General features: G+C 40.5%; 1 protein-coding gene across 1 annotated transcript; it reads right to left on the reverse strand.

Annotated features, from left to right (window-relative positions):
- Positions 1-253: 253 nt before the first annotated feature.
- On the reverse strand, positions 254-21322 carry NAA30 (N-alpha-acetyltransferase 30, NatC catalytic subunit). Its single transcript, XM_080346105.1, has 5 exons — positions 21228-21322; positions 20017-20928; positions 12645-12768; positions 9959-10014; positions 254-3404 (listed from the first exon to the last, which is right to left on the reverse strand). Exons 2-5 carry the CDS (start codon positions 20923-20925, stop codon positions 3267-3269), a joined length of 1227 nt encoding a protein of 408 aa, XP_080202231.1. The 5' UTR covers positions 20926-20928; positions 21228-21322; the 3' UTR covers positions 254-3266.
- Positions 21323-21592: the final 270 nt, after the last annotated feature.

A 21592-nucleotide genomic window follows, 5' to 3' on the forward strand; every position in this document is an offset into this window, starting at 1 on the left:
TCCAGAATGGCTACATAGTCATATCTTAATAGGAAAAAAAGACCCATTTCAGTTCATTTATAACACTCATGTTCATATAAATGCTACTCAAGATTCTTCCAATACAGGCATGGGAATTAAAATCAAATAGCGATAAACAACTCTTGTAAAAACGTTTCCATTTCTCCCTCAAGCGTGTTTTCGTGTTTTGTCGACAAAGCAAAACAATGATTAGAACATTCCCATTCAAAAGGAAATAGATAAACAACCATTTATTTGACTGCATTGTATTTAGACAGCTTGTACATTTCTTAACCCCACTGTTTTTGTTCTCATCAAAAAGGATAAAGGGACAGAATATAATCCACTCAAAACAGCAGTCCAGTATTTTGAGATACATTTGATATTTTCACAGATGCCCACCTGATACCTGAACTCCGATACAGGTTGCCATGTTCATACAAGACCTGGAACTCTTAACATCGCACTCGCTTTCAGCAATTTCTTGCAGTGCCCTGAAAAACTGGTTGCGACACACTATGCAACGCCAATTCCATTTTGCCGACTTTTCTTGACGGTGATGAACCTGATCGTTTCTTAAAAAAAACCCACAATATAATGCAAACATCCATACCAACATGTCAGCCCAGAGCAACAGTTGAGCAAATTTAAATGTAAAAGTGATCAACTCCTTCGCTCGATTTGTCAATGCAAAAGGTGAGAGGGGGGAGAGGACTGTGTTTTAGCAACAGACAGGAGAAACGACCCGCTTTTCACGGCTGAGTTTTGAAAACCTGCTTTCACCTCTTTGCAAATTCGGAACTTCCCACTTGATACTCGAACCCCAAGCAACACAGAGAACTGATCTGTTTCTTTTCATATGAACCAACACATACAGCTTCAGTATCTTCGGTTGTGAACCGCGCGTTCCGTAGCAGCCATAGCAGAACCTTTTGGGCAATGTGCTTTTTATAAAGGAAACAGGCACCTATTTTGCGCAGTTTTCGAAGCGTGCGCGGTGACGACCGCTCCTTACAATGAACAGACAGAATTGTGTTGGAAGTTTGCTCAGGAAATACATTTTGGCAGCGCATTCACGAAAAGCCATTCTGGCCGACTTCGAAGTCAGTTTGTGAATCCAAAGACACCCACGGCTTAAATATTAATGTGTAGAAAACTTGCCTGTCTGGCTTTTCAGTTTTTAAACATCAGCAGATGCAGTTTGCAGTTTGGGATACAGGTCCCATAGCTGTTAACAAGGTACAAAACCTCCCTGATCTGTCTCCTTAGTTCAACTGAGCCAGAGCAACCACCACCTCCTGCGCTTGGAGAAATCTGCTCTGATTCATTTAATATTATCAATATTTAAGCCTTAACCTCCTGAAAAGCTGCCCAGAGAATCTGGTAGAACTGAAGGGTCAGGATAATCCAAACAAATGGCTCAGGTGCATCACAAGGCAATAGAGGCTTCACTCCCAACGTGTTCTGTGAATAACAGACTCCAGTTTATAGCACTTTGATTCGGGCACCGTGTTAAATATATAAAGAAAAGCCAGAAGGGCCAATTTCCGCTCAAAAATCTTTCTTTTCAAATACAACTCGTGGTTTGTACATGGTAAGAAACGCCTGCCACCACATCTGCGCAAAATAAGGCTTTCCTTTAAATCCAGTCTTCCTGCACAGGGCTCTTTTCTACATGTTACTGGAGGTAGGGGGTTTCTTGGGTTTGTTTTTAAATGTACAGTAATTAGCAAAAGAAAAGACTCAAATCAACCTCTAAACAAACAAAAGAAAGTGTAGTAAGGCAAATCTGAAGATTATGCTCAGCTACAGAAGAGCAGATTCACTGAGTTCATCCTTTTCACAGATTACAAGTCAACTAAGAACCTTTTTTCCAAAGTGAAAATAAAACCCCGACTGATTCATAGAACTGGGCTCTATGATCACGTTGAACAAGAAAATCTAGATGTTGGAGTTACTGAAAAAATATTGATGGGTAAAACCTTTGTGAGCCCAATTAAAGGGGAAAATATAGAGAAAAACAAAGCAAGAGTGAATATGAGAAAGAGAGAGAAAAGTCCTTCCCCACGGCTTTGATTTTAGAGGGGAAAAAAATCCCCCAATAATTTAGCTCATGTAAGTTTAGAGAAAATGAGAGCAGCTAAAAATGGATACAATACACCTTGAAATTTATTTCCAAGACCAAGAACCAAAGATTGAAGCATTTTAGAACACTGAAGCAAAGCAATCTGAAAAAAAATTGTTCCAACTATCTTAAAATAGCTGTTTCTCAGAGCTTCTAGCAATAATTTTGATTAAATAAAATCATACCAATTTACATTAATTTGCTATATCTTCTTTTTTTTTTTTAAAGTCCCTCACTCTTTGAATGAAAAAAGTGCATCCGAAACCAGCAGAGAATGACTGGTGACATCAGGTTCTCTTTTAGCAGCTACTCAAGGTTTTCAAAATAGCTTACACTTCTTGCTATAAGAAAAGAAGGGCCTTGCGAACCCTCGTTTGGGAGAAGTATTCCAAATTATAAAAATCTGAAATAATTTATTATCAAATCCAGAATTTAAATAAAAGCCGAAATTTTCTCGCAAAGACAATTGAAGAGAGTAAAAGAATAAAAGCATGCACTCCAAACTTAGAGGTGAAGACAAATATACTTATCTATACAGGCACTGGCAGACGCAATTTAATTGTTACTGTTACTCGTTGTAACACACACCCCACCCTACAATACATTTTTTTCATTCACTAATCACTGAGGTACCAATATTTAAGAATGGAAAATTCAATATTGAAAAATAAAACCTAAAATTGAAGCCTTTTTTTTTTTTTCCTTTTCCAGAAAACTATGGCAATTTTTGTATGAAATGTTAGTATACTTATAGAATTTTTACAATCTACATTGGCTTTTTTGTTTTTCTGGAACCAAAAGTCGCGCTCCGCATACAGGTTCTTTGATAAAATGTTCACTGTGTATGTAGTACAGTCAGTAGACTTGCAAATGAATGAACATATCTTGGCTATCAACTGGCACATCTCGCTGGTACCAAAAGAACTCCAAGTTTGAAACCAATCGGGTTTAATTCTGACAAATAATGCGCCATGCCAAAGTGCAACAAATATGTGCGACACTCAATGAGACACTGACAGATTAAAGAGCTGCATGGAAATTACTAAGTCCACCTGCAAAGCAATTTTTGGACAAATTGCATTGCATGCAAAGGACAACTCTGCGCTGTTGGGACGTCAGTTGCTCGATGGGATGGTTTCTTTTAACGCAGCCATAGTTTAAGACGCAGTGCATCGACTCCATTTAAATAGTATCTGAACAGCCTCTTGTCTCGCACAAAACCAAGGTTTTCATAAAGTTTCAAAGCAGACTTATTTGTGATTTCTGTTTCCAATACAACCTTTAAGGAAAAAGCAAAAGAAAGAAGCGGATATTAGAAAGCAGTTGCAATTGCACGACTAGCGAACCAATTAAAAGTTCTTATTTAAAGCTACACTTATTAACAATGAGTGGAACTATTTCTTTCTTATCCTCAGTCAAGCAACCCCTCTCCATTCCCACATTTAATAAAATATAGCAGTTAATCAACAATTGGAACTGTAAGCAACTTTCATTCATATCAAGATTTTAGTTCTCTGCGGTAAATAGGATTTCAACTCATTATCTAATAGCTAGGGGAAAAAAAAACAAACCAAACCCCAAACTCCCACCTCCCCCACAAAAAAATCCTCCCAAAACCCAACCTACCAACCAGGTTAAGGTCCAAAACATACTTTGAATGAGCAACTGAACTTTTGCATGTCACAAGAACTTGGCACATGAGCTTTTCTTTAGCCACTGAGTATCTTTGACCTCCAATTCGATAGATTTAGGCTTAAATACAAGCTTACCAATATTTGGGCTCAACCAAACTCAAATCAGGGAAGAAAAAGCAGCTTCTTCCACCTGTTTTAAGATCCCAGTTGTAGGAAGACCTGCCGTAAATAGCTCAGCCCAAACCCAAATGTAAATAGAGTCTAATTTAAGGAAAGACTCAAAATTATCCCAGAAGTTTCAAGTACAGGCAAAAAAACTACACTGGTGGAAGAAGTCAAATACGGAAACTTGTTTTGCCTCTTGTCCAACTCAATTATTTAAGGATTCTGCTATTAAGGACAGATGATGGTTGCACGAGGCTGAACTACTCAGCTGACCAGACAATGTACGATCGTGTATTAAACAAGAACTGATGGACAACCAGTTGGACTTGATGATCCTGAGGGTCTCTTCCAACCAAAATGATACTATGATTCTAACTGCAGAAAGAGCATGGAATGAAAATGCAGCCGAAGCAATTTCTGCAGCAAACCAGTGATTGCTGCTGGTGTCGAGTCCACTAATGGCTATTTCTAAACCAGCATTTGATGCCCATGTTGTGTAGTCAGGCCAAAAAATAGTCATCTACCCCACTTCAAAACCCAGGACTCCCTTCTCTTCCAATAAAAAGTAGTTAACATCACCCCATCGCCTTAAAACCAGGAACAAAATATTATTCTGTGTTTGTAGAGCAGTTTAACTCAAAAGACAGAGGTGGTAGGGACTTACACTGGTCACCTTCAATAAGGTTTAAAAATCCATTTAATGTATATATTTGACCAGCACTTGAGTCTCAAGTTACTCTAACCACATTCCAATTGTTAATTCTCCCTGCACTTTTCAGTGTAAAGATGTTGCATGAATAGTAAACCTGGGGCTAACAACTCAATGAACAACGTAAGACGTAGTCGTTTGTTTTCTGAAAACGAACTCGCGCATTAAAATATTAATAGTCAGAGTTCTTAAGTTACAGCAGGACAGTCTGTTGTACCCACTCACTTAGGACAAGCCTAATTCAATTCTTAGTCTTATGGTAAGAATCAGGTTGAATTTCTCTAGCTGGCACCACATAGGATACTACTACCCAGTCTTGTGACTTGATCAATTAGTCTCAATACGTGTAACTGGGAACTGATCAAAATAAGACTCCAGTAAGTGGGACTTTTAAGAGCTTTTCTTTAAGCAAAATGTAGAATCTGAAAAGAAATTGCAACTTTTCATTAAAAATTTCCCTTGAAACCTTTAGGGTGATGTAAAGTGGGATATTTTGACCACACTGGTAGATGTGACATCCATTAAAATATATAACTTCTAGCAAATTATGGAAGTGCAATAGTTTTCCTAAAGAATGCTAATTTCTGTGCAATTATGCGCATTGTACAACTGTTTAATTCCAACTAACACCAAGCGTTCTGCCAAAGGGCAAATCTGACCCATGTAAATCCAGTGCAAGGGACTATTATTTGAACTCGGAACTACAAACGGCAGAGTGATATAACAAGTCTATATTCAACTGCAAGCTCGCACACCTCGCAATGCTAAAAGATTCCTGACAGATCACTGAATTTAAGGGAGTGGTTAAATGTTGAAATTCAGGTTTGTTGGAATCCCACTATCTGAACGACTGCCCATCTTGAAAGCAAATGCAAGAGATTTGCTTTGGGATTCCTACGGAAAACTCAGCACAGTGAAACATAATTCCCTGATCTCAACAAGGAGCGCTGATCTCAATGTGTCTAAAGACACATTTCTGTTGTCTAAAATGGAAACACGGTAATTTCTCACCCGAATTTCATTCGCTTCATTTTGTGAAGGATTTGTCCCTTCTGTTCTGTGTCTCTTCTACTGAGCTCCAAACCTTCAAACATTACATTTACTTCTGGTCTCACAGGGTCTATTTTGTCGTACACATTTGCCTGTTAAGTTCTCTAATATTAAACACAATCACATCCTCCCCTGGAGACCAGCAAAGGTCTGACTGGATTTCACAGCATTTTCTGCAAAAGTTTCAACTTTCTGAAGGCTGCTCATTTCTCTTATGTCTTAAATTTCATAAACCTAATATTTTATCTCAACTGTCTCATTTTAACTGTGTTTAGAAGTAAGAACTCTGCTTCTAAAGCGAGAGCAGAGTGCAATGCTGCTTGTTATTACTTTTTGATACCTACCTTTTATTGCTAAATGGAAGAAAAAATGGAGAGGTCGAGCTTTCTTGCTGCTTCATTTCAAACTCTGAATGAACTCAAGTTTAGCGACCACATCACAGAATGAATAAAGCCAAATCAAATAAGCAAATGAATAAAGTTCTCTCTCAGAGGTTGCTATTCTTACTTGTAAGTCTGGCATATCAGACTCAAGTTACAGGTGCTTGTCCAGTGTCCCTTATCAGTTTAATGGCCTTAACTTTTAAAGAAAAGTAGTACCCAAAATGTAACAATAATTCAGATAATCTGTAGATTAAGAAAAAGCTAACATGTCCATAGTTTGATCATTTCAAATAGAACTACATAAAGTATAAATGGAATTTTTACAAGTGGGGTAGAGAATTCAAATGTCACATCTACCAGTGTGGTCAAAATATCCCACTTTACATCACTCTAAAGGTTTCAAGGGAAATTTTTAATGAAAAGTTGCAATTTCTTTTCAGATTCTACATTTTGCTTAAAGAAAAGCTCTTAAAAGTCCCACTTACTGGAGTCTTATTTTGACTAGTTCCTAGTTACACGGTACATTATTTCAGTAATATGAAGTGAATGATTTGTATGCAGATTACTTAGAGTCATTTGTTACAGATGGAAACCCTACGTATGAATGAACAACTGCTCCTTTCTCGCTGCAATTAAGGGATGTACCAGTTCCACATGAAAGACTTAAGCAGGACCATTTTTGAAAAATAAAACCTAAATAAATGTACAAAAAGCAGCCAGATGCCCAGCTTGCTGAATTTAGCACATACTTTCCTTTTTACGCTGGAACAATAATATCTTCAAGACTTTGGAGATGGGAGAAACACTATTCCTCCTTTATTTATCTCCATAGTTTACATTTTTTTAATGCAACCAACCCATAAAGTTATTCTAGATCATTGTGACCTATTGGAAACTCAGGCCATCATAATCTTGAAAACCTTCAGTTCTCTACCGCAAATATTAGAATTCATTAATATCCAAGTCCTTTCTTTAGGCTTGAAGGTTATTTCTAGTTTAACCACCCATCCCCCAAATCAGATCACTTCCCTCATTTCTACTCTAACATAGGCCATGGTTAAACTATCTTACAGGCAAAATAACCAATGAACACCCAAAACCACATCCTTAATCACTAAAATATTGCAGCATATTTAAAAATGCCAGCACATCAGTAGTGATTTTTCAAGGTTTTCATCTATGGTGGTGTATAAATCCTATATTCTTCAGGACTCAATGTTGATACCTCAAAAGTCCAATCTATATGACTTTGAAATGCAATACACTAAACAAAGCATTTATCAGATTATATGCCACAAGTTATTAAAATTAAGTACATTTACTGCATCTCTTCCATAATTAGATTGAAGGGAAGAGTTTCCAAGCAGCCTTTGGAAATCTTTCATGACGCCCACAGCTGCATATTCACGTTCTTAATCCTGTTCCAAGCAAGTTGCAGAAAACACTGTATTTTTGAATTGCAGTTAATTTTATATCATCAAGTAGCAGCATCTTTCTATTTTCACCATGCTTCTGATTTTATGATGGGATGTAGAAAAACATCTTAAGAGCAGCAGAGATTATTAAGCTATTTACACATCTCACAAAGACAAATTACTGTGATGTGCTATTTCATGTTGGATCAGACAGAAACTGTCCTCATAACAAATGGTGTAAAAACTGGTGAGGCCAAGTGTCTTGGCTCTGTCAGAGTTTTTAATGGGTGGGTAGTTGGATTTTTCAGGTTCTGGTCATGACTGAGAACTAAACAATCCACCATGAGGTACAAGTGACCAACATCATTATTTTGTACCATGTACAGCTGGAAGAAACCTACACTTGGTGGCAAAAAAAACATGAAAAAATTGGCTATTCAGCTATAGATAACCTGTATGTGAAAAAGAGCATAAATATATCAAATCAGTGTGAGTAAGCCTGTGCTGATCAGTGTCGGAAGTCAGAAATATGCTCTGCTTATGCTCTATGTCGCCGAAGTATAATAAGCTCCCATTTCCAAATTTTGTGCCAGCACAAGTCTCAGCCAATGCAAGAGCCCCCAAGAGGGAGAGGATAATTAGTTCAGAATCATCAGCCCACAGATTTCCAAAGCGGAGCTGCAACGTGCCCGTACCCGTCCAGCACACGCTTCAAGAAGTTGGAACTGTAGCACCTTCCATTAAAGGGGGACAGGCTGAAAAATGCCTCCTGCACTTGGTGCAAACCATTTATACAGCACCATAGATGAAAATCTGTGACTTAAACCTCCTGAGGTCTCACTGCAGATTAGCTTGCAATCCTTATCATTTATTTCATTTTTACAAAGGGAAAAAGAAAACAGCAAGGAATTTAGAACTAATATTACAGTGGTAGGAAAAGAAAAAAGCCACAAAAGAGATCGTTTGGCATATATCTGTTGGAAAGCCCAATTCAGAAATGAAGTTACATGAGAAGTGGTACAGAATAATACATAATCACTCATAAATCTTATGGTAATTACTGCAACGCTGGTAGCTTGAGTAGAAATAGCCAGTTTTAGTAGTGATTCTAGTAGTGATCGCCTACAACAGTAGGCAATTCACTTCTCTGCATGTCAATTCTCCAGCTGTGATGTGAACAGTGTGATACCATTCCTCAATTATTTCTTAATTTTTTAAAAATTTTGAATACTCTAGCAATGGCAAATGAATTCAAGAGCACAGTGGAAAGCAATGGAAAAAAAGAACAAACAAGCAAACCCCCTCTTCTTGATTGTTTCAGTGTAGGAAGTAGTAAAACAGATTACAGCAAAGCACATTACACACAATCATAGAAGCAACAAGCCAAAACAAAGAACTTAAAGAATCACAGAACATATCAGATTGCACTATATTGCCTGAGTGCAACATAAATTAGAGAAAGAAAAAGAAATACATCAATAAACAGAGGTGTGAAGGAATGTGAAGGGAAGAATAACTATCTCAAGCAATGAATGAAGTCAGAACACATGCAAGGATGCTGCAAGAGGCACAACACAAGCGGAAAAATTAACAGAGTACGTGCCAAGAGTCCTGCAACAAAAATTGAAGTTTTGCTTAAGAAACTTGGCCACACAGCAGTAGGACAATTAAGGGAGCAGTTGAAACAAGGTAATAGAGAGATGAAAGGATCGTTAACTGTGACACACTGAAATGACACAATGCTCACACAGCAGGAACAAACTAACCATTGCTTTGTAGCACGCAGATGAAAGTTAAAGGGAGAGATAAGCAGATTAAGGAGCTTGGATGGAGGGAGAGCTCCTCACAAATTGAACAGCACATAAAGATAGTTAGTTGCTTTATATACACAAAAAACCAAAGTAGGGACTGTAATCTGGTAAAAGGGAACACTAATAACATAAGGCAGAGAAAGTTTGACAGTGATTCAGTCAACTTTCCTTCCAAGTTTTGGTTGACGTGCGAGATTATTCGAGTTCTGTTAGTGCTACGTAAGGCAGCTCCGCGCTGTCAGAACAGCCTGATGACTTGCTGTGATAAAACCACATTCTGCAGCTCTACAGCACGTACCGTTCCAGCATCTCCGTGCATTCTGAAAGCACGGAAGCGTTACACGACATGCAAGTTATACTGGTCAGCAGCACCTTCCGCTAGAGTCTCAGGAGGAAAATGCGCCTGTGACTAAGGCTGGGACAGCTTCGCAAAATATTACAAAACCTGAAATTGAGCACTTATACTGAACTTAAATCCTTCTCCTACTTGTGCCATGTGTTTTCCTGAGGTTTTCTTTTTATGATAAAAAAATAGCTTCTTACCAACACACTCTCCACCTAGGAAAAAAAAAAAGTCCTGTAGAAGAAAACCCTGTGAAATGAATCCACATATAGAAGAATGCAAACCATTTACATTATGGAAGTTTATTATTATAAAAATCTTACCTCATCACAATCTCCTTCAACCATAGCATAAATAGCTTTCTTAACCAAGTTTGTACCTGAAATATAGATTTCAGTGTCAGAGTTGCAATGCAAAAGATGCTGGTTCATATATGACTATCATGTGCTACCTACATGATATGATACCGGGAAAAGAGGAGAAGGGAAAAGAGGAGAAGGGAAAAGAGGAGAAGGGAAAAGAGGAGAAGGGAAAAGAGGAGAAGGGAAAAGAGGAGAAGGGAAAAGAGGAGAAGGGAAAAGAGGAGAAGGGAAAAGAGGAGAAGGGAAAAGAGGAGAAGGGAAAAGAGGAGAAGGGAAAAGAGGAGAAGGGAAAAGAGGAGAAGGGAAAAGAGGAGAAGGGAAAAGAGGAGAAGGGAAAAGAGGAGAAGGGAAAAGAGGAGAAGGGAAAAGAGGAGAAGGGAAAAGAGGAGAAGGGAAAAGAGGAGAAGGGAAAAGAGGAGAAGGGAAAAGAGGAGAAGGGAAAAGAGGAGAAGGGAAAAGAGGAGAAGGGAAAAGAGGAGAAGGGAAAAGAGGAGAAGGGAAAAGAGGAGAAGGGAAAAGAGGAGAAGGGAAAAGAGGAGAAGGGAAAAGAGGAGAAGGGAAAAGAGGAGAAGGGAAAAGAGGAGAAGGGAAAAGAGGAGAAGGGAAAAGAGGAGAAGGGAAAAGAGGAGAAGGGAAAAGAGGAGAAGGGAAAAGAGGAGAAGGGAAGTTGCAGTCTCAAGCTTGAATGTTAAAATAATCCATAAAGTAATCCAGAGACTCAGCTTGAGCGCAAAATTCTTCTAACACAAGGATATTAGAAACAGGCTTCTAATGTTTAACATAGTGTTATATATAGCCTTCCAAGATGTGATTCATTCCTTTTTGTTGCATTTAAAGTCAAAATTCGCTGGCACGTACTTGAAGGACATTCATCTTCCAAGGGAATTTCCTCTTACTAAAACAAATTCTTCTATTAGTAACAGAACTTATGAAACCACTTTTCTTGGGGCTCACTCCCATTTGGATTTGCTAGTATCTAATAATATGGTTGAAGCCCATCCCTTCCCCTCAGCCAAGCATTAATTTAATTCTTTATCATTATTTTTCATCTATTTCACAACAGTTCTACAAATGTAATATCCCTACCTGTCTGTAGAATTGGGGTGAAATTGAAAGTTGATTTCAAAGTTATTAGTGGAAAAAACTGCTGTTCAATGAAATTGCATAAATCTCACTTCCATAAGAAAGCTAAGGAAAAGGAAAAAAAACCCCAAGGAATCTAGAGAATGTTTTAGAGTAGTCTCAAAACTTTAATCAATTAAGATTTTCATGGAACGTATGACAAAACTGTACTACATTTAAAACAAATCTTCAGATTAACAGCACGCTTTGAGAAACAGCAAGGTGGCAAGTGTAGGAAAATGTCAACATACAGAACGCTAAAGTAAGCAATGCTTTACATATAAATACTATTTATATAATTCTAAAATAATGTACTGACTAAAGCGAGGGGAAAATCTTGCAGAGATCTTAATAATAACAGCATCAGTTCTTATTTACTTATGAATCCAAACACCTGCAATTAAATTATGGCAGTCTCCTTCGTGACTCAGCTAAAAGGGAAGGAGACACAGGGATTTCTCAGTATCCTCTTCCCTCTGCTCCACTTCAGAAACCAACAATGGCTTTTGAACTGCACTGAAGAACGAAAAGAAATCTGCACATGCTTCAAGAATCATGATAATGGGTAGTGCTTTGAGTTTTTTTGAGTTTAGGGGTTTTTTTTTTGAAGAGCAGAACAAAGGCAATGGTACCATTCTGCATCGTATCACCGTATTTTTCCATTGCAAGGAATTTTCTGTCTTTAATCACAAAAGTATGACCTGTTTGGTGGGAATGAGCAGTGAACCACATTTCTAACCTTCAAAGCTCACTTCTACGTTTTAAGTTAAAAAGGTTCTAAAATGTCATCTCACAATAACCAACAAGCAAAAAAAATCAAGTTACATTAGAATAGATCTTTAATTAAGCCAACTAGGATAACTAGTGTTAGAATTAAACTCCTTCATGAGGGCAAAAATGATCAATGAGGGAGGGGAAAAATGATCAATGAGGGAGGGGAAAAATGATCAATGAGGGAGGGGAAAAATGATCAATGAGGGAGGGCAAACTCCCTGCCAAGACCATTTCTTTTATTATATAACTCCCCAACAAAACAGATCTCCCTTTCAGTTGTTCAAGTAGCAACATACAACTATTTTTCTTCTCTTATTAATACAACAGTGAGCTACATACATTCTCCCCAATGGGCAATATATGCATAATTGATATGGGAAAGCCAGGGGATAAGTTGACTGAAAGGAGACAGACTGAACACAACACAGAAATATAGTGTTGAGGGCACAAATAAGAATGCAAAGCAATTCCCACTGTGGTTGTCTGAGAGTGGTAATAGGCAGAAGCAAGGGGCTGCTGACTGCCTTTCTTCTTAGCTTTATCTTATCCCAGGTATAAACCTCATAGGGCATTTCGGGTTATTCTAACACAAGAAAAAAGGCCGCCGGGGAGCTCGTATGGTTGAGTAATGCAGGGATGACAGACAAACCACCACATCTGGAAGTCTGGTTTTGCTGAAATCTTTATGACAGCTACAGTTATCCCAACTATAGGATTGAAGTAGGAAATAACAAAAAAAGGCTATTCTTACCAATTCCTTTTCTTCTGTATTTGGAATCCACTGCTAACATGGCTATATAACCTCTGCGGAACATCTTTTTGTGCATATCCAGCTTGCAGACGATGGCACCTACACACTCCTCACCTACCATGGCCTTAAAGACAAACATACACGTACGCATTCTCAGTTTGTGATCTCCAGTGCTACCCAAAGCAGTAAACCAGTTCATTTTAACTCAAACAGCCACATAAAATTTGTTTGCATAAAAGCTATTAAAAAAACCCCAACTAAATAATTTTTTTAAACTTATCCAGAAGTATAAATAACATTAAAGGACTCTTATTTCTTTATTACATTCAAATAAAGTTACAGTCAATTAACAATCAATGAGTTGTCCTGGAGAGAATCACAGTACTATTCCATGAAGTCTACAGGTGTGTGATAGGGGAAAAAAAAAAGGTTAAGGCATAAATCATCTTATCAAAAAGTCCATTTCTGTTTTATACTGATCTGAATTTTCATGTACAAGAGCTATGGTAGATAACATGCTTAATTCTTGCCTGGTTTTAATGTCAAGGCCACAATGGATCAGAGAAAAATGTTGCTGTGTTTCATCTTTAGAAACTGTCATTTTCAGCCACGTGACACCCAAAGAACAAACAAAAAAGCACACAATTTCACACATTTTAACTGTTCAGAGATTCCATTTGTTAAGAGCTACGCACTGACAGTTAATCCCAACGGCACCGTCACAAAAAGTGTGGTCAAGGAGATGTAGTTATTCTGAAATGTTAAGGAAAAGAAAATAACTCCCCCCAACCACTTACCGAACTACTTGCACAACTATTCTGTTCACCAAAATTTTACCATGAAATATATTAGAGAAAGACTGTAAGAAAAACTAAGTCATATGTTAACTGAATGATTAGGCAACGTGAGGGATTAATGACATTATAACCTGCAGCACTAACACTGAATAATGCTGCAGAGTAGGACAGCATCCACAGGCAAAATGAAACACTATTCATTCAGGAAAGACTGACAGAGATAAAAAGAAACTCTTAATTGTACATATGGGCGTATAAGTGGATCCACAGACTTTGACAGACCTGTATTTGTAGGGGGGAACCAGCTTTCGGCTCAAGTGCAGCAGCTAAACCGGGACTACAGCACATGATTGGCACAAGCATGTGCTGCCACAAGTGCTTCGGGATAATCCAAATTTACAGCAGGAAAACACAGCAAATGAAAAAGACTTGGCAAAGCCGGGATCTCTAATGTCTATGGTATAGACTCTATAGTCTCCAACCATCTAAACATTTTTGTGCACAGCTTGTAGGCTAAAGCTCAACGGACAGAAGGTTTGTTCATGCAGATCATAACACAGGCACAGACCCACAGTTTTTTTGTCTTAAAAAGAATGTCTTCTAGCATCTCTACCTTATTAACCACGTAGCTGTATCAAAGGTGAAAATGAAGAAGCCCAAAATATACATGCTGCAGTTCCAAAGCTCCATGACACAGCATGATCCTAACACCACTTCTAATGTAGTTTAAGCTCATCAGGCAAATAGAATTATTGCAAAGTTTTTATTTGGCAGGAAAATACATGTTTTAGCAGTATCCGAGAGCAACTCTGAACAATCTAAACAAGCGTTTCTTAAAAACTGTAGCATGATCTAAAAGGCCTGAAATACACAGCCTCTAAGCAGTCTTTCATTTGGTCTAAAATACAGTTTATTCCCTAGAAAAGCTGTACTTATACTAAAACTGTGTATGCAAAGTGTCAGCTCAAGGCAAGTTTTGTGTCTCGGCTCAGACCTGAGAAAACCAGGGAGTTAAATAAAGAGTATCAGCAGACAGACTGTTCATAACACTGCTATAATTATGCAGAGTACCTAGATGTAATCTTATACCTCACTAAAAAAAAGCAGCACACTACAAACTAGCACGTTACACTTTTGCTTTGCCCTGAAGTGAACACGTGCAAATTGTTGATCGTAACAGTCATGCGGAGAATTTTTAAGATGTATTTTTTACTAACTTCAAGAGAGTGACATTCTACACACTGCATATCTGTGTCTGTTCTCATTTGGGGCACTTTTCAGAAAAGCTGCGTTCGTGAATCATAGATTTAAAGCGCTAAATAAACAGTAAAGAATTTTGTTTCAGTGATCAAAGAAGCAAATACCCACTGGTTTTACCACTTGTAGCCACAGAGCTGAATAAAGTATGACTTTGTAATCAGTTTCCCAAACACGTGAATCTATTTCTCTGTCTTTAGGCAGGTAAATCTGCCAGTTAATCTATGTTTTTTCCACTTACTGAGGGAGTGCTGCGTTATTTCCGCCTCAATTTGAGGTTTTTTGTTGCCTTTCCTCTCCTTTCTCCTTCTTTCCAACCTTACCTAGAGCCAGAAATGAACTTAAAATGTGATGTAAAACTTCATAATTTAATTCCCTGGAGAAGGTTAAAGTATTTAAATAAAACCAAAACAGACTGAAATACAGAGAGTGGGGAGGAGAGAGAAGCAGCAGCAGCCACAGAACACCATTCATGAAAAGTCAATCATGGGCCAAATGTTCTTTTCAGGTATATAGATTACTTCTAAACATACATGAGTTTCTACAAACAGAATTCAGCCCAAGTTACTATTATATATTATAAACCCCACAGAGAACTCTTAGATTTACTTCAATCGTAAGTCATTAGTAGGATTTACATACATGAATTCAAATCCAATATTTGCATCAACTTTGTTCTTATGAATAAGTTTAAATGTTTAAAATACACTAGATTTTAATATCTTTGTATTGCAACCATGTATTCCTAGAAGAGTTAGCACAGAAATGGCTGTAAATCAGCAAGAACATTACTTTTCACAAAATTAAACAATTGCCATTAACTTCATTAGCAAAGACAGCATTAAGTCTGTCACCCACAGTCCGAGTATGCATTTCATACCCAGATTCTGGGACGCTTGTTCCCATTTAAAGATTAAAACAACCAACTAGCCCTGAAAGAGAAATATTTTTGTGATTCAAATGCAGCAGAACCTGCGCTACCGCAACACAACTTCCCTTCTACACATGCACCAAAATCCATCCTGAAGCATCACACAAACAGCTCTGCACGAATCCTTCGGCTCACATTTTGCAATCGTGTTCTTGAATGCCATTAGAGGATACACTTAGGCTAATGGTTTTAACCTAAAGTCTGGCAATTCAGTCAGAGCTCTTTACAATACTGGGCAAATCACTAAGTCGCTCTGTTTCCACTCGATGAAACCGGACACCAGTAATTCCCTCCCGTACAAGGGCATTGCCAGAATAACTACACTGGTTGTTTTTACGTACTCGGATGCTGCAATAACCGAAGTTTTCACAAAGCCTCTGACAGTGAGAAGCAACACAGCAAGTCGGTATCTGGAACCACAATCGTATCTAAGAGGAAACTGGAATGCAAAGAGAGTTTGCAAATTGGGAGAGAGAATTTCTTCCTAGGTCTGCCATGAGGCTAAGGAGACTTCCCAACCAATTTCCTAATTTTTCTGGTTCTTCTTTTATTCCTCAAGGTTTCCACAACTGAAAAGCAGGGGTGATGCCTTAAAAGTCTTAATTTCAACAGGAAGGATGCTCAGACTTTTGAATAAAATCCAATGGAAAAAAAAAAAAGGCAAAGCATTAATATAAAACAAGATCTTAACTGCAGTCATTTAGGATTCACAACACATCTAAAACTACTCACATGGAATTAATAGGTTATTTTTAAACTTGTGAAAATTTAAATTATAAATGCTGCTATAGCTAGTAGCAAAGTTAAGAACCCAATAAAAGCACAGATTTTCCAGATTTTTCTTAAAAGGCAGCTGAGTGCTATGGTATTATGAATTACAGGAGAGGTTACAAAACCCAGCCCGAACTCTGCTTTTATTATGTCCTGTCTTATCCAAACTTTGACACAGAGCAAGGCTTCCTAAACTCACCTCTCCCACGCTAAAGTATTTTGAAAACAATTTTTGGAAATAATTAATGTATCAGTTCTAAATGGAAGCTTTAGAACTTGAACACCGCTAAGACCAGAAGCCATGAAAACACTTTAAAAGGAAGCTTCAACTTTGAAAATGCATTTCCAATCCATACGAGGACATAGCTGTAGTGATGCTTAAAAGTGCTTCACAGAAAAGAAAAGAGCCCTTTCCCCTGTCATTTTTTTGACAGATGAGTGGTTATCGTAAGTCGTTTGAAGAGGAATTGGACTGAGAGAGCACCTGGGAATAAGTACAAACCAAGCATTTACAGGGCATCCACAGCCAGCACGCAGTGCGAACCTGCCCTCCCAAAGACAGGTAAAACCTGAGTCTAAGCAGAGAGTTGCAGTTTATGGAGGAGAAGGTTATTACCTTGCAACAGCTCGGTTGCTGGAGTGTAACACATCAGAACTGATCAGGTGTTCTCAACTTGTTACCCCTAGATTCAGGAAGACAGTTACATGGATACATTTGACTCTAGTTTTGAACATTCCCAGTACCTCCAGGTTCATTTAAAGCGGAATATGAACTACTTTTTTGAGCATACAGATAGGATGTGGTTTCATACAGTGACTAGTTCGGGTTGGTCCGATGGCCTCCCTCCTGCTGGGCATTCTCACCTCTTCCCTTGTACCAACACCTGTGATATTCTACTGTGAATATATTTGGAGCCCTAAACCAACAAAAGCCTGACCCTAAAATATATACATACGTACACACACTTTTAAATATATGGTGGTGGTGGGAGGGCTACCTTAACTTCCTAAATCAGAGAAATGCAATGGTTAGTAAAGCCAGGAAGAGGGAGATGAACAAAAAGGAAAAGCAAGGAGTCTTTTGGATTACACTTGCCCTGGGAGCACTGGTGCACACTTTGGGAAAGCTAAGCCAAAACTCATCAAGTTTCAAACCCGTGAGATAATCATTGACCTGAACAATCTTAATAACGTCCCCAGGAAACAGCTCTGCATTGTCAGGTATGCAAAACGCTAGACAGCAAAAATATGGTGGTTTAAGATGGTTGATTGAATAAATATTAGCAAAGGACAGTTGCCAATCACATATGGAAAATACACATCCCATGTTCAATTTAAATGGTGTTAGTACTTTCCCCTCGCATGTGGAGAAAGGGAAAGGAGCCCATGACAGTGCAACGAAGACAGCTGAATATGCACTGGAAGATTCTAAAAAATGATGCCAACGTTCTGTAAAGGAATTGATTGAACCCCTAGAGGTATTTTTTTCAAATACAATTGAATTGCAGACTAACCTCTCTCTTCCAAGACCAATCAAACCAAAACCTGAAACCAGACGGGTGTGAGGCCACAAGGTATCAAAGGCAAATAATTCTGAGAGATCAGGCGCTATGCTGCTGTTCACCATCCTGACACTGTTTTTGCTAATTGGAATATGCAGTCCCTGACTGAAGATAAATATTTCAAAGAGACTTATTAGACAGAAGTAGTTCAGGAATCCATTAACTGCAGGAACAAATTAGATTTTATAGAACACAAAGTCTTAAAGACAACCCCTAAAAAACAAGCCTTACAAATACTAAAATGAGTCACAAAAACACCATCAAATTTGACTCAACATACTGCAAAAGCTTGAAATTATTAAGTAGATAACAATTTGCTACCAGCTTTAGACATTCATAGCCATATACTCTTCTCTATGGTTTTATGTACTTTACATTGTGCCACCCTTCAAAAAAAATGGCAAATACACAGAGTTCAGGTGAAGTTTTGTTGATAAGAAGCTGTCATTACAAAATAAGCTTAAGACACTTTCTTTTCCTTGAGTGATATCTTATTCTTTGAATGCACTTATTAGAAATCATCTGATTGAGTGCTCTGTCAAACAACTTGCTATTGCTCTTTTCCTAACAAAATTTCCCTGGTTATTCCTGTACAAAAAAAACCCCAACAAACACAACATTTAAAGTCTAAACAGATGCACTGTGATCTAACAGTATCCAACATTACCAGCAATACACTTGATGCTGAAAGGATGGACATTTGTAGTTCACAAGCACTTCCTTTCAATATGAGGTGAATCGGTCGCATGCACAGCTCAGGGCTTGAAAAATACCGTTCTGCTCCCATCAGCATCCTTATAATGGCAAACATGACTCTGTATCGAACAATGTTTTCAAATATTTTCATATTTCTATTTTGTTCCAGAAGTTAATGCTTTGCTCAACTTCGTATAATCCTACTGTATTCCCTTTGCGGGGTTTTAAGAAGCACAGTTCTGAAAATCCTCCTATAAATCACATAAATACTGCCATAAATTATACCAGACCCTAAACCAAGAACATTCAGGAAGTTTATGGCCAGATGGATTCCATTAGTCTTACCTCCTGTACTCATATTCTATTGAAATTTTACAGAGACACTCCTGAATCGAAGAGTGTCTTGGCTCTGGCTAAATCACACCTTTCAGAGAGGTGTCCAGCCTTGATTAAAATACTGAGAGAGAAGAATTCATCATTTACCTTAACAAGGAAGTGCCACACACTCCCAGAAATGTTCTCTTTTGAGGATATCAGTTTTCCTGTGAGTAAATCAAACACAGCTAAGCTCACGCTATGCACGTACACCCCCCAGGCCAACTTACACTCAGTTTCCTCTATCTGTGGACAGATTAGCATCCTAAAAGCATCCTTTTCAACCCAAACACAAGTTTTTCCATAAGTAGCGCTGAACGTTTAGAAAGACAGGGTGACACCTACATCAGTCTTTCCAATAGTACAGTAGGAAGAATATAAAACTGATCACATTGTTAGCACAGCAAGAGAATCTAAGCAGCAAACACTATCACATCTATAAGAAGCAATAGTTGTACTTGTCTTTTTCAAAGCTGGTAGATCAAAAAGTCTACAAAACCTTCAACTGTCTCTCCATGTATCACTTAACATTTATAAGCTAGCCATGAAGTCTCTTTAAAACCATTGTGCAAGAATTACTAAGCACTCATAAGACATTAGTGGGCTATGAACATTCTTTTCTTAAATGCAAACCTAGGAACTGAGACAGAACGACAAAATGATCTACCAAAGGTCACAAAAGTCAATGTCAAACCCAAGATTAGAAGCCTTGAATTCCTGGATCCTAGCCCTGTGCTCAAACCTTTACCCCACCACTTAAAACATCAATTAATGAATGTAGGAACTTCAGTCGTGTGCTTTACTTATACAAGCACAGGTCACAAGGGAACTTCATTAGGAAGACAGGTACTTCCAAAAAACCTTGGCCATATCCACAAAAATATTATTAGAAGTATTTCCACAAATGTCAACCCTTTAATCCTCTCCTCCCCAGCCCCAAACCACTCCCAATTCTTGCCCTCCCTGGCCCCTCCGGCACTTACCAAAAAGCAAAGTTGTGGCCAGTTGTGGATAAAATACCTATATGTGTAAATGGAGTAGGGTTCAGACAGATCTTTGGTGATCAGTCTCATGATATCGGGCATCTGCAGCTCTGACTCATATCGGACGTATCGTATCGTTAGGTCCTCCTCGGGCTGAGAGTCCGTTCCCGAGCCTTTCAAACTGCAAGCTGCCTCTAAGGACCTGGAGAGCAGCAGCAGGGACTCCTCCTCCTCACCTCCTTCATCCCCATCCTCCTGCTCTTCCTCCTCCAAGCCAGTCCCTCCTGCCAGTCCATTGCGGGCTGCAGTCTTAGCAGCAGTTGTAGTTGTGGCAGCAGGCTGGCTCCTGTCCCCTGTTGCCGCTGCTGGGGGAGAAGGAGGAGGAGAGGGCGCAGTCCTTCCCTGGGGAGGGAGGTGGTTGCTAAGGGGGGACGAGCACGGTGCTGTGGTCGGGGGCGAGGACTGCTGCTGCTGTCCGGAGCCCATTGTTTTGCTGGCTCGCTTGTTCTCCAGCCCCTCGGGGGCTGTCCCTGCCTCCGAGCTGAGGATCTTGCTCTTGAGGGAGGCCCGCAGGTGCCGCAGCTCGGGGCTGATGAGGCCGTTGAGCTGGTGGTTGTGGTGCGGGGGATGGTGGTGGTGGTGGCGGTGAAGGCGGTGCTGCTGCCCCCCCTTGTCGCTGCCGCCTCCTCCTCCTCGCTGCTGCTGCTCCCGGCCGCCCGCGGGTCCCTCCTCTTCCTCCTCCTCTTCGGCCTCCTCGTCCTGGGCCCCGGTGCAGGCGGCGGCGGCGGCAGAGGAGGGGGAAGAGGAGGAGGAGGAAGCAGCCCCCCCCCCTCCTCCTCCGGGGAAGGGGGAGAGCGTGTCCCCCTGCGGGGAGAGGACGCTGCTAGGCCCCGGCGGTACCTCGGCCATATCCTACGGGAGAGACCGACACAAACCCACCGAGGAGGGGGGCGTCAGACGAGACTGGGGGGGGGGGGGGGGGCGGCCTCCTCACGGTCCGCGGTCGGGGTGAGGGGGGCGAAGAGGCGGGGGGGGGCGCGAACAAAGGCAGAGACGGTGCCCGGGCCCCGCCTCGCCGCCCCGCCGCCGCCTCTTCCTGCCGTCCCGTTCCCCCCGCCACCACCGCCAGGGCCCTTCCCCGCTCCCTTGCGGGCCCCGGGCGGGCACCCGCCGCCGCCGCGGCCTCCCCGCCCGCCGCCGCCGCCACTCACCCCCGCGTCTCCTCAGCGCCGCGGCTCCCACTCTCCGCTCAGCCAGCGGCCGCCAAGCGCGGCCGCCGCTGCCGTAACCCGCGGCCAAGTTTCCTGTCAGCCTTTACGACACTTCCTCCCTTGGCGGCGCGGCCTAGCGACGGCGGGGCGGGGCGACGAGCGCGGGCGGGGAGCGGGTTCATCATGCTGGCGGCCCGGTCCCGCCGCCCCCCGTGCGGTGTGTGTGCCCGCAGGGTCCTGCTGCCCCCGCTGCACAGCCCGGCGAGGGGCGGGACACCCGCTCCCAGGGCAGCTGCTGGGGTCGCGGCCTGGCCGGATGAGGCGGCGCTGGGGTCAGGCTGGGGCCTTCGGGCCCGCTCAGCCCC

The sequence above is a fragment of the Nesoenas mayeri genome, assembly GCF_963082525.1.
Source record: "Nesoenas mayeri genome assembly, chromosome: 5".
Lineage (NCBI taxonomy): Eukaryota > Metazoa > Chordata > Aves > Columbiformes > Columbidae > Nesoenas > Nesoenas mayeri.